The sequence below is a fragment of the Penaeus monodon genome, chromosome 2, assembly GCF_015228065.2.
Source record: "Penaeus monodon isolate SGIC_2016 chromosome 2, NSTDA_Pmon_1, whole genome shotgun sequence".
Lineage (NCBI taxonomy): Eukaryota > Metazoa > Arthropoda > Malacostraca > Decapoda > Penaeidae > Penaeus > Penaeus monodon.
Window position 1 is genome coordinate 46,337,019 of NC_051387.1, and position 15,000 is coordinate 46,352,018.

A 15,000-nucleotide genomic window follows, 5' to 3' on the forward strand; every position below is an offset into this window, starting at 1 on the left:
TTACAATGGCTGCTTCTGCTCGAAAACTATCAAATCCAACCACTTTTGCTACTATTCTGCACAGTATCTGTAGAGAAAGGGGTATATCTCCCTTCATATCTTCACTATATTCCTGTTGGCAAGAAAAGGAATAAAAAATTAAGATGCTACCTTCATATACTCCTTTTTAACTGAGCTGCACTACCAGATGATCAATGGAAGCAAAAATAAGATTATTGCCAAAAAAAAACCAAAAAACATATTAACAATTTCAAGATAAAAGCTATAACTTTTTCCTTTTGGATCCAGCTAAATAATTTCTTAAAATCATTTGACCACCAAAATTTAGACAGTATACTGTACTCCAAAATTTCCTATTATAATCTCTCCATTAAAAGGGTAAACACTTACAAATTGCATCAAATTGTTATTGAGAAAGTAGTGAGCAGGTGTGCAAGGCTGCTTTATTCAGGGAATTTAGTATTGCCTGCTGTCCCTTTTCTGTTAATTACCATACTCTTTTATATTAGCAGAGATGATCTACTGAATATTGCATTCTTATAGATTTTTGTGTAAACTAAAATAAACCTGAATACCTTTAAAAAACAACTGAAATATACATTTCAAAAAATGTGAGAATTCAATCCTATTATTGTTAAATCCTGTATAAAAAAGGCAGCCTCATGTTAGTTAATAAACTAACAAAATTCTGAGCAGCATCCTCAGTGTTTCATTCCATCAAAATGATCTGCTTTTAGCCTGATGAATATTCCAAATTCCAGGATAATTACTTTGACATATTTCCTGTTTTACAAATCTTTAACACTGTTATATGGTGAAGGCAGCTAACTTGTTATATGCTAAACTGGCAGAAGAATCATAATCTGGCAACAGTGAAAGAAAATTATAGAACAACAATAACAAATGGACCTATTTCCCTTGGATTAATAAAATCACCTGACTCTGGTTTGAGATTTTTTAAAACAAATACCCTGATTGGAAAAAAGGAATTTATCTTCCAGTTAACATTGACTTCCAGGATGGCTGAGAACTCTGTGTAAATGGTCTATAATTTTGAAGAAATCATTCACTCATACACATTTTAAATAATCAACAGTCACTGAAAACCATGACTTTTAAGTCATAGGTTTATGAATCTCATGATGTGACTTCACTAACTAAATAAGATAATGTTATCTAGCTCCATCCCATTTTCACACCTGCCAGTCTGTGCAATATGTTAGGAAAAATATTTTCTCTGCATATTTCTTTGAAAATGGTTCAATAATAAAAATCACAAAAGATTAAAAGACGGAAAAATAAAGAAACCCTATTAATATTTACAACAAATCATGGTGGGAGGAGTGGAGGCTTAGCTTGGCAGTTACCAACTAGAATTTACATTGAGTACCCTGCTCTGTAAGAATAAAAGTCCCCCCAGTACTTTCCAACAGCTTACTTTGGTATCCCAATTGTGATGGTAACCGAGGGTCACCCATCGCAACATCTTCTGTACTCCTTGCTGTTCTCCTTCAGGTCTGTGTGTGAGCTTTCAGTAAGGTTCTGTGGCCTTAGAAGAAAGGGTAATTATCTAAAGGCAGAGCACTATTTATGAATATAAATACACAACATAATGGATATAAAACAATTTCAACATGCACACAAAATAACAGGAAATTAAAAGAATAAATGTAAGAGCAAATAAATGTGTAAAAAAAATATTTCTATCAAGTTATTCCCTCCCACTTATACAAAAAGGAATTAATTATTGAAATGAATAAAAGGTAGCTAGTCAATCAATTTCAGATGAAAAAATACAAAAACATGTGACTCAATGTGCAAATGAAGACTAGTCAAGAATTAGGTAAAAAAGAAAAATAATAAATTTTCTCTTAACATGTTTCCCCTATACAAACATCAATATTCATATTCAACTTACGAATGGGCAAGATCCCACCACGAAGCACTTCCCAGATCAATACCATGGGATATTAAGTTTGTTTTGTTTGGTGAGCAAGGATAATACATCAAACACCTTTTAATCCATTCCTGCTGACCTTGACTTGTAAACGGATTTAATATGATCATCAATCCTGAGAATTCAAATAAATATCCACTAGGAAAGCTGAATTCATAAGGCTGAATTAAAGATTATATCTATGGAATATATCTTCAAAGCTGGATTAAAGATTATATCTCTGGAATATATCTTCAAAAAAGTCTTCAACACTCTGCTAAAATATTATCATACATAAAACATGTATATCTAGTTATCATTAAAAAATGCTAAAAAGTTGTGAAACAGAATTAATAATTTTACAAATCAAGATATTTAACTTATAACTTGATTAACAAAAAATGTTTCATAGACTTTTGTAACATCCAATGTGACATAGCATACAGTTTCCTATATATTATACTTTTTATATAAAGAGTGTTCAAGCTTTTCCTCTATACCTGGATGAGACTCCAGTGCATAAATTTTCCATGTTGAATATGGCACAAGCCCAACCTCCTTGGCTTGTTCTTGCTCCTCTGGAGTGAGACTACATGGTGGTATCTGCTCTTCAGCCTGGAAGGTAAGAATTTCAAAGGTAAATAAAAACAAATGACATTTATTAGCACATGAAAACAATTATATTCCTAAAACATCTTAGCCTATGAAAGCCTCATGACAGAGGAAAGTTTTTGTCTAGCACTTGATGACAAACTAGTAGACCTGTTTTCTAGGAGTATGTGAATCCATCTGGTTTCAAACTTATCTATTTATCTAATCACTGGATAGTTCTGAAATTTGTATTTTTCAAAAACAAATAATCTAAGTGCTTCAACTTAATTTTCTTCATCATGAAATTTCACTCCCACATTTATCAGTTAAGTTCATACTTTTATCACTTAAGACATGCTGTCCAATCAATCTACTGAAAAAGGAGCTACTAGCTTGTCATCAATGAAATGATGAAAAAAAGCATCTGTTTGGAAAGGTAACACATACATGTAAGTACAGTATAATTTCTGCAAAACTGAAGATCCTGAATATACTTTTCATGATTCCATTCAAGGGTGTAGTATAAAGCAATATTACAAATGTTATTACTTATCTATCATAAGCATGGTAACAACACAGTAGCAGTTGTTACCTCATGCTTCCAAAACGAAACCCTTGTTCAATATATACCTTCAAGGCCCCAACCTGAAGGACATTGCTGAAGTCAGGAGGAGGCTGCCTTCTTTTGTAATATTTAAATAGTGGTTTGAACTTATCATCATTGGTATCAGCATTCTGACATCCTTCAGCCATTGGTACTGCAGAGAAAAGAGTGAGGTAAATACAAATACATTCTATTCATAAATTTTTGAAAGAATATATCAAATAACCCCTCAGTAGTTTTCTTTTACAAGTTTCTCATTTCAGGCTAAACTTTTTGTTCCCCTGTTAGTGTTTTACTTTCCAATCACTGATTTACCTTCTAAATATTATGAAAAAATGATAATTTTGGACATTTTACAATGATAAAAAAAATAGCCATCAACAATTAGTTAATGTATTAATAACCATAAATATACAAACAATATATATAACAACACAAATATATTTTAACCACGTAAAATTTATTGATATACATCGAGATGCACAAAGGTAAAAAGATAATGATAAACCTAGAGGTAACTCTATGATTCAAAACAGTATGAGTGTAGAGGCAAAACTGCAAGGGGGCAAGACAGAGGACTTAGCTGGATGAGACATGCCTTACAGTACCAGCAATAAAATCTTCACACCCACTACATTCCATTCACAAGAATAAAGAGATTGGGAACACAACTTTATGACTGTCTCAAAAAGAGGAGGACTACATGGGGAGTCAAGGTAAAGGGAAAATATTTGAGGTGTGATTAGTCCCACACTCCGGCCTGACACACATATATGGAGAAATTCTTTTCAAGTGTGGGGGTTTGAGAGGAAATCTTAATTGGGTTTGCAAAGGTACAGCCCCCTGTAGTTATTGATATGTCAATCTTCCTCACAAACTGTGGGTTATAGAGTATTCCTGCACAATGATTTCTAATATGATTAGTAATATACATGGTGAAATAATCACCTGAGAACTACAGTTAACCTATCTGATTCCTGGTTACCCCATTTTCATTTAACTATTCAGGTTAATTGCTCTAGTAGTCTATGTTACTTTAATTCCTTTGAAATGCAGAATTGTCTCAATTTTAATATATCTACATAGCAAAATGTTAGGTCACATCTCATGTTGCACTCCAGCTCTTTCGCACATTGCATTCCCGCCTGACAAAAAGGATGTATTCGGCTGTATTTAAAGCATCATAAAGAAATCTCGAAAAGAAATGGTCAAATACCGAAGCATAACTGACAAGAAATCACCTGCGACCTAATTTCTGACAGATGTAGAAATGTTGTATAGCGTTTCGAAAATCACATGTATTGTCGTTTGTTTACTAAAGCAGCTGATGTAGGGATCATAGATATAAACATAAAATAAATATAAACCAATCATGGAATTATTAATATAATGTATTAATTCATGCATGTGAATCAAATATAAAAGGTTAATCATTAATCATTAATACTGATATAAACATTAGCAAGGATATGCACATGCATATAATATTTTGTACTTGAAAAATATTATTACTTTACTATATACATCATTGCTGTTATTCTCATACTGCCTTTACCATACCCATTCATACCCATTTATATTAAGGTGTAAAGAGAACAAACGCTCGGTCAAAACTCGTAATGAGAGCTGAGGCGATTTTACTTTAGTTGCCATGAATGAATAGGATTATCAGCTCCCTCGCAGGTTGCCTGCTGTTACATCAAGCCACAAGCCAGAGTAAAGAGCGGTAGTAAAACTGTCACACGAGTTGAAATCCAGGAAAGGAGAACAAATATAACAATGGAAGTAACAACAATGGTGATATTGGTAACGATGATAATCATATTACCATGATAATAATAATTATAATTATCAATCAATGAAATTAATAACCATAGTAATGTTAATGGTAATAATAAAATGATAATAATAACAACAACAACAATAACAATAATAATAATATTGATATTAATGATAATAACAATAGCAACAACAACAACAAATAATAATAATAATAATAATAATAATAATAATAATAATAATAATAATAATAATAATAATAATAGTAATACTACTATACTACTACTACTACTACTACTACTACTACTACTACTACTACTAATAATAATATAATAATAATAATAATAATAATAATAACAACAACAAAAACAACAACAATAATAATGATAATAATGTCATGGCCAGAAGCTCTAATAAAGGTATTAGTTTAATTCAGTTAAATTCTTATAATAAAAAAAACAAGGGCTTAAAACCACGAAGTAGAGTTATGTGCAAGTGAGGCCGTAGTTGTAGAAGTTAAATCTATGTTAGGGATAAAGTACGTGTAGGCGATCTTGGTAGTTACTTTAACTCGAGATAAGGGCCAAAATACCAAATCGCCTTCTGGCTGTCAACCGAACAACCAGGCCTCCGTCTAGGTCACCTGCCATCCCCAGGTCTGCCCTCCTTGGAAGCAGTTCAGCGAGGAGCATCATTGAGTGAAGGCGAAGCAGTGTTCACTCTAAGAACTCACTGGATGAAAACTGCGTAAGGATCCGTGAAGAACTATGAAAAGAGATGGAAGATTATTTCTTAATATTTGCGGGATGCTTAACTAAAGATTTTCAGTTCGAGTTTCCCTTGCAGTTAGAGGAAGGCTTGCCAAGGAATTATAGTCAAATTGTAATTAATTTCACTATATCAGTGTAGTTGTTTTGTACCGCAGTGTTTGATATAATCCCATTTTGTCATCCCTACCCAATAGGACACTGAACAAAGTAAGGAACCACACCAGAGACACGGACTGGGAGAAAACAGTGGTCGACGAAACAAAAAGAAACTACATGAACATTTACTTGAAGTACAATGACATGATACATACGATATTTATTAAAAGAAAAAGCCCACTTTGTCTCTTGCAGGATAATGATATATGAATAAATTTATACATTCATATGATGTATATGAAGATAAGGATAAATTTAATTCCTTATAATTCTTTTTCAGAACTAGTGATCTATACTGGGGTAGACGTTGCCATACTGATCTGATGTTTCAATATTAAATCCACAACCATTGATTAGATTAAGGCCGAGCGTTAACTAATGACGAAGATAATAGTTAGTGCCAGCAGGACCTAACAAATGGTGTTCGACAGAAATATTGTATGGTATTCTATGTATTTTAAAGTAATTTGATGTAAAATCAGTATAGCAGCGTTCTAGAAATGTACAGTAACTGTCTCAGGCACCTAGGAAAGTAAAGGATACTGTACACTGACTGACCGGAACTTGCCAATGAGAATGTGAAAGATTCTCAAAGTGAATTCTGATTTCATGAGAAAACAGTACGACTGTAATGCTTAAGTTTTAGTGTGCCATCCAATCGGCAACGAAGAATTGGATGAGTGTATGACGTCAGGATGACGCTTGACTCATATGACCAATAGACTCGCAACCGACGTCACTGAGCCCACCAGAGACCCGGCAGTCAGAAAGCAGACATGAGACAAAACATCTTTAAATTAAATTAAATTAAATTATTGCATGGCTTGCTCTCCCTTGTACCTTTATAATAACTAGACATTTAGAATGAACTGGTGGTAAATTCATGTATGTCTATTGTTTAGAGCAGTTAAAATAAAAGGATAATTGCAAGTGAACCCACTTGTTTATTTGAGTTATACTTACAGTTTAGTTGCTCCAAAAAGTTTTCTTCCATGACTAGGAATTCATAGAAGACGGAGTGGAGGGTAAACTAACTTAATACACTACAAATATTATATGACGGTCAATACACCGATACACCTTTGTTTATATGGATTGAGGTTTGCCTATGAGTTATGAGGGTTTTATTGTCTGCTGTTTTGTTTGTTCTGTTGCTTGATTATGATTCTTTTTTTGTTTCTTTTTCGAGTGTTCTTGATTTTGTGTTTCTGAAAATAAAAATCTAGTGACTGAAAATTCTTGATGAAACTAGATAATTAATATTTGCTATAACGTGAATATGGGTGACATAGTCCATTTTTGAGTCAAGATCATACTCGGCAATTTCTTCAGAAAGATGCAAAATGGAGGCCCGAGTTAGGCATGCAGAACAATTACGCACCCTAGCTGCACAAACGCAGCCGTTGATCGAGTTACAGACTCGTGATTGTCGAAATGTAATGGAAGAAAGCACGGCAGAGGCCCAGCTTGTCGAAGCCATAGTTAATGAAGCAGTCCCAACCCGAACCAGGACTACGAGGCAGTCCAATGCAATGGAAGAGTAAATCCACACGTAGCCCACGAAAGTGTATGCACAGGAGATGGAAGCCGAAGGAATCCCTGCGATTCAGCAAGATGAATCTTACTCGTTTTCCTGAACTACGAAAACGCTGGAACCTCACTCTACAAGAGGCCGAGAGATGTGGAGACGAGACGTACAAAGACTGGACCAAAAAAACAAAGACTCTTCGATTGGACTGCCTACTGGTCAAAAATTGGCCATTCGGTGATACGATATTAAAGTGATGTATGGATGTAGTGATGGAACACTCTCTATTACAACATGGTCGGAAATGCTGTAGCTAAATACCGGATCCAAGGAACGGAAGAATGGGACCTTGACCGTCCTAAGTCCATTGATGCCCCAGACATCATGAAGGCAATTGACATTTGGATGGAGGAGAATCAAGGTAGTGGGTACTATACTAGGTTGCATGAAGGACCATGTACAGAGTGGGACGAATCAACCACACAGATGACAAACACTAACACAAACAACACTAATCAACCAAATGGGTTAAGTAATAGACAGGGAGATCACCAACATGGTTTTAAAAACGTCCTTCCTTGCAGAACGATGGCTGAAGAATGGGAGATGATGATGTGGATAGCCCTGATAAGGATTATTATCATACCTGCTATTATTATCATTATTATGATAATATTGAATTAACAGTGATATGATCACAATGTTAATAATGATATTTAAAATTAGGCTACAAACAATCGAAACATTTCAAAATTATCTTATGAGATTTTTGACAAGAGCAGGGGGGGGGGGGATACCTAAAACCAGCCCATAAATGTAGACCATTCAGGCGAGTGTAATTTTACCAGTTATAGGGACATGTTGAGAGGTAAGATATAACACATATTATAGGGTCAGTACTAAAGATATTCTCCCTATTTTATCCGGGCTTGGGACCAGCCCAAGTCAGTGCTGGTCCCAAGCCCGGATAAAATAGAGAGAATGATTTCCTAAAAGGTAACACCGGCACTCTCCGTGGAAAGGAACTGGGGACCCTACCACGTACTCACTCCAAGAGCATCACAACATGAAAACTACAATTTAAGTATCATGCTGTGACCACGGCGGCTCAAACATGAACCTACCGCAATTTAGAAGACTAAAGATATCACCCCTTTTATCTTGTGAACCCATTACAAAAATGACCTTATTTTGATAATAAACATCAAAGAGAAGTAGACGGAAGTGATTAAACACAGTATCTTGAGAAATTTGGTTGAACAACTCTCAACGAGCAAGATGAAGGTAAAGGTTGTTACCAAAATTACTGTTTATTTTATTTATCTATTTATCTGTTTTATATATTTATTAATTAATTTGTCAATTATGTTTGAGGGAACTCTAACTAACTTGAATGTATTCAGTTTATTCAGAATTGTACACAAACAAAAAATATGTGAAAACAGATATAAATAATAATGATAACAGTAATAATAATGCAGATGATGGTGATGCTGCTGCTGCTGACAATGATGATGATGACTGATGATGATGATGATGATGACGATGGACATGACAGTGATGGTGATGATGGTAAAGGTGATGGCAATAATAAAAATATAGGAATAACTAGATCGGTAAATGAAAAGAAAGTATTATCTTAATCTTATGAGATGCTATTTGAAAATAATCACTGCCTACATTTGCCTTCAGGACTGCAATTTCTCATTCAGAACTGACTTCAAGAATATGAATATAAAAATAATCTAGTTATACTTATTTGTAATCATATATGTAGACAGACAAATGTTCAGTGCTGATAAATATACACAATAAAGTTGAAAAAAATATGATTATCTTATCAAATTCACTTGCATATATATAATGAAAAATGACTGCCTGGTTTTCCATGAAACTAAAATCCACAGTTAATAAAGCTTAGATATTCGATAATGGATAACATATATGAGATTATGGCGTTATAATCAAAAGAGAACGTATGAAACATAAAGATTCCAATGCATTATACAAGTTATATTATTTTGTCTATATTTATTACTAAATATCGGTGTTTGGTGCGACGATGTAACAAAACAAATTGTAAATTACTAAGGGGAAATACGTGATATGTATATAATATGTATTCTTTCACAATCCATCTTCGTAGTAAAGTATCTCTCCAATGTGGCCAGATAGCTAGAACGCCATTAAATTGTTGATACATTTACAGACACATTTGACACATTTAAAGACACAATTGACACATTTACAGACACATTTACAGGCACATTTACAGACACAGAGAAACCTGCAACTAATACGAAATCCAGCTGGTTGTTCAGTAGCAAATAGTATTCAGAGTAAAGAGGCCAACAGACATCTTCAGCCTAGTGACCAGGCGCCAGGTAGCACAAAGCGGCCCACCAGTATTTCGCCCGGTATCCAGGTATCCCGGTCCGCCTTTGAATTAGGGTACAGTCATCATCTTTCATCTTTTAACGGTAGGTTCATGTCTGAGCCGCCGTGGTCACAGCATGATAATTGTAGTTTTCATGTTGTGATGCTCTTGGAGTGAGTACGTGGTAGGGTCCCCAGTTCCTTTCCACGGAGAGTGCCGGCGTTACCCTTTTAGGTAATCATTCTCTCTATTTTATCCGGGCTTGGGACCAGCACTGACTTGGGCTGGCTTGGCCACCCAGTGGCTAGGTAGGCAATCGAGGTGAAGTTCCTTGCCCAAGGGAACAACGCGCCGGCCGGTGACTCGGACCCTTGAACTCAGATTGCCGTCGTGACAGTCTCGAGTCCGATGCTCTAGCCTTCGGCCATCGCGGCCTTTGGCGATCATGGGCTTCCATGATTTTTATTGGCAATTTAGAGCGGTGGTTTGCCATTGCCTTCCGCCCGGTGTTTTTTTTTTTTTTTTTTTTTTTTTTTTTTTTTTTTTTTTTTTCGTGTCACCATCTCTATTTTACCCGGCACTTTTTTTTTTTTTTTTTTTTTTTTTTTTTTTTTTTCCGAGTCACCATCTCTATTTTACCCGGCACTGACTTGGGCTGGCTTGGCCACCCAGTGGCTAGGCAGGCATTCGAGGTGAAGTTAGGGTACAGTAGGCCCCCCCAAAAAAGGGCTTTATCGGGCCCAGCAGTAATAAATTTATGCTGCAGTTTATAAATTTCTTGAGCGTCTCAACTGTATGCTCAGAAAAAATCTAAACAGAGAGATAGAAGACACATCAATAACATTGCATACTAAAGGTTTCCATTCTATTTTCATGTTGCATTTCGATGGAAAGTTCTTGTTTTGAAGTTTTGATAATCGTAAATCGGATGTCTGGTTTTATTTTACTAAATATATCTCTCAGTTTTTGATTTTACGTCTCTCTCCCTCCCTCCCTCCCCCACCTCTCTCTCTCTCTCTCTCTCTCTCTCTCTCTCTCTCTCTCTGTATGTATGTATACACACACATAATCATGTATATGTATATGAATGTAAATACATACATACGTATATTTATATATATATATATATATATATATATATATATATATTTATGTAAATATATACATTTATATATATACATATATATATATATATATATATATATATACACATACACACACATACACACGAACACACGCACGCACACACACACACACACACACACACACACACACACACACACACACACACACACACACACACACACACACACACACACACACACACACACACACACACACACGCAAATGTATATATATATATATATATATATATATATATATATATATATATATATATATATATATATATATATATATATATGTATATAAGTATATATGTATATATGTATATATATATATATTTTATATATATGTATATATATATATATATATATATATATAATATATATATATACTATATATGTCATATACATATATATCTATATATATATATATATATATATATATATATATATCATCATCAAGGGGCTAACGCCGACGGGGGCGCATGGCCGCATCCACCCTTCGCTTCCAGCCACGAGGATCCCTCGAGGCGAGTCTCCAGGCAGGCACACGGCCCATCTCTAATTCCTCGCGACAGGTCTCGTCGAGCTGCCCAAGCCATGATCTCCTAGGACGTCCCACAGGTCTCCTCCACCCAGGGTTGTCTCGCAGAGAGACAACCTGATGGGCAGGGTCGTCCATAGGGAGGCGAGCTAGGTGGCCATATAGCCTGAGTTGGCGATCCCGGATTATGCAAGTAACAGGTCCCATGCCAGTCTCACGGTGTAACCGCCGGTTGGACACGTGGTCCTGCCAACTGTACCCCATGATCTGGCGAAGGGACTTGTTACAAAAGGCATCAAGGCGAGACTCCAAGGCACTGGATAGCGTCCAGGTTTCGCTTCCGTAGAGCAAAACTGGAAGTATCAAGGCCTTGAAGACACGCAGCTTGGTCCTTCTGCATAGGTACCGACATCTCCAAACGCTCTTGTTGATCGAGTTCATGGCTCCTGTTGCCAGACTAATCCGTCTACTGACTTCCTGGTCTGACAACCCAGAGATATGGACTACGCTACCAAGGTATGTAAAACTTTCTGTGACTTCAACGTCCTCGCCGCAAGCATGGATCGACTGAATGGGTTACCCCTAACAGGCCCCCAAAGTCCTGAATCTTGGTCTTGGTCCAGACTTCTAGGCCTAGGGGCTTCGCCTCATTGCTAAATGCATCAAGAGCCGCCACAAGTGACTCCAAGGACTCAGATAGGATGGCAACATCGTCGGCAAAGTCAAGGTCCGAGACCTTAATATTGTCTAGTGTTGCTCCGCACTGACTTTGGCTAGTAGCTCTGCCCATTATCCAGTCCATACAAGTGTTGAAAAGTGTGGGTGCAAGGACACAGCCTTGCCTCACCCCTGAATTAACAGGGAAGAAGTTCGACATACCCCCACCACACTTTACAGCACTTTCAGTACCAGTATAGAGGCTTGCTATCAGGCCAATAATCTGTGTCGGAATTCCCCTGAGCCTCAGGATCTCCCATAGCGATTCCCGATGCACCGAGTCAAACGCCTTCTTGAGGTCGATGTAGGCTGCAAGCAACCCACGACCAAACTCACGACGGCGTTCCACAATTACTCGAAGCGCTAGTATACGGTCTATTGTGGACTTGCCAGGAGTAAATCCAGACTGCTCTGGTCTCTGGTGCCTCAGTAGGTGGTTGCGGATCCGTTTCAGAAGAATGTGGGCGAGAACCTTGCCTGGTATGCTGAGCAGTGTAATGCCACGGTAGTTGCTACAGTCCCATCGATCCCCTTTCCCCTTCCAGAGAGGGATGACCACGCCCCTCAGCAGGTCAGGGGGAATGGTACCAGACTGCCAAATGGCAGTCAGGACTGTATGCAGGCCCCGAGCCATAGGTTCACCCCCAGCCTTTAGCAGTTCAGCAGGGATATCACATATGCCTGCAGCTTTCCCACTCTTCAGCTTGGAAATCGCCAGCCTAACCTCTGTTAGGGTAGGAGGTTCCTCGCTGATGGGTGGGTCCGGCACAGGCACTGCGACATCGCTTGCATCCAAGCTAACTGTTGGAGGGTCCACCTGGTACAACTGTTCAAAATACTCAGCCCAATGTTCACGAACCCCAACATGATCTGAGATGATCCATCCATCTGCTGATCGGACTGCAGTCATCTGTGAGGAGGGCTTAGGGTTCAGTTTTCTCAGGGCTTGGTAGGCAGGGCGAAGGTCATTTACCAAGAAATGGCCTTCGACCTCCTCAGCAAGATTCCTGATAGACTGTTCCTTGTCCCTTCTCAGCAGTGTCCGAGCCCTACGCACCATGGAACGACGCAAGACTTGATTCCCATTCAGCTGAGCCTTGCGACACGCTTCAGTGGCCTCTAATGTCTCCAGGGAGATGGTATTCTGCCTTGTCCTTGGGCGTACGCCAATGGACTCCTGAGCTGCTTCGAGTGTTACGCGCTTGAAGGACTCCCACAGAGCAACTGGGTCCGTCAGGTTGCTGGTTTCTGTGAATCGGTCAGAGACTGCCGTGGTGAACCCACGGGCACACTCCTCCTCCCTTAGTCTGTCCAAGTGAAACACCTTAGGGTGGCCACTGGAGGGACGGGGAGTTTTGAAGTGGACCTGCAGGGTAGCCACAAGCAGCCTATGGTCGGTGCCACAGAATTCAGCACTCCGGTAAACCCTGCAGTTCTGGAGGATCCTCCATCGCGTGCTGACAAGAATGTGGTCGATCTCCTTGGCCACATTACCCGTATCGCTGTACCAAGTCCAGCGATGCGGGTTGGAGCGCTGGTACCAGGAGCCAGAGATCCTCATTTTCTGGGACCTAGCAAAGTCCCGGAGAAGGAGGCTATTCTCGCTGCTGGGATCAGCTCCCGAGCCATGGGGGCCGACAGACATCTCGTAGCCAGCTCGGTCACAGCCGGATACCGCATTGAAGTCGCCCAGAACAATGTGAATGTCTCGCCGGGGGCAATCGTCTGCCACAGATGTGAGTTTGGCGTAGAATGCCTCTTTCACATCGGTTTTATATACATCGGTAGGAGCATATACAGCAATAAGAGACAAGAAGCCAAAAGCATGCTTCAGTCTCAATGCCATGATACGCTCATCAACCGGTGTCACCTCGACTACCGCGGGCTGAAGTCGACTGGAGATGGCTATGGCTACACCCTGGAGGTGGTGACCATCGCTGCGGCCTGACCAGTAGTAGGTGTAACCACCCACACTGATCGTGCCGCTACCAGGTCTTCTCACCTCTGAGAGGGCAGCCACCTCAACTCCCAGTCGCTTCAATTCCCGCGATAGCAGAGGTAACCGCTCATCCTGCCGCAAGGACTGGATGTTCCAAGCGCCTACCCGGAAAGCACGCCTGAGGTTAAGCCTCGGGTGGTCACTCCGGGTGCACGCCACCTCTGCCGCCCCCGCCGACACAGCCCCAAATAAAGGGGGTCGGCACCTGTGGGGTTCCCGAGGGCTTTCCCCCACAAGCTTCATGGTGGGTTGGCGCCTGCTGGGGCGCAGGCGGGACGAGTAACTCTCGTTCCAATCCTGCACCCCGACATTTGCCCTCCCAGCGGGACCCACAGCCCGCCTTACTTGCTGGGTGGGAGGGACAACACCCCTCCCCCCAGCATTTCCATTTAAAAAGGACGTTGCCAGAGGGTCATTCTGGGGGGAGGAGGACTGGCAAGGCCCACCTCCCCCGAGCCGCCCCATTACCCCAGGGTGGCTAGGGGGCAGGAGTTGGTACGAAGCCAGAGCGTGTCCACACGCCAGTGGGCCATAACTCCGTACCTCTGGGGCCTCCTGCTGCTCCGAGATCCCCCACAGATTTAGCCTGGGACCGCAAGGTACCCAGTTACCCATGGGTGGCCACGAGGAGGCACTGCAGAAGTCTTGATGATGGAGAGGCTGTGACCTGGCAGGGGAGACTTATGCAGAAGCTGCTCCCTTTTTCGCACTGGGCTAGCCAGGGGTGGAAGCTGCAAGCGAGAAGGCATGCAAGCACTTAACACTATCTAGGCTACCACACCATCGCTTCACATCACCATGCGCGTGAAGCACCCACCCATATATATATATATATATATATATATATATATATATATATATATATATATATTTTA

The 15,000-nt window shown here is 39.5% G+C and overlaps 1 protein-coding gene across 1 annotated transcript; it reads right to left on the reverse strand.

Moving 5' to 3' along the window:
* LOC119583096 (nucleic acid dioxygenase ALKBH1-like) lies at positions 1-4,465 on the reverse strand (the record flags this gene model as incomplete). Its single annotated transcript, XM_037931606.1, is given in 6 exon segments — positions 1-112; positions 1,439-1,517; positions 1,919-2,072; positions 2,437-2,551; positions 3,158-3,285; positions 4,373-4,465. Coding segments are annotated over 5 exon segments (583 nt in total), but the record flags the coding sequence as incomplete, so codon positions are not given.
* Positions 4,466-15,000: the final 10,535 nt, after the last annotated feature.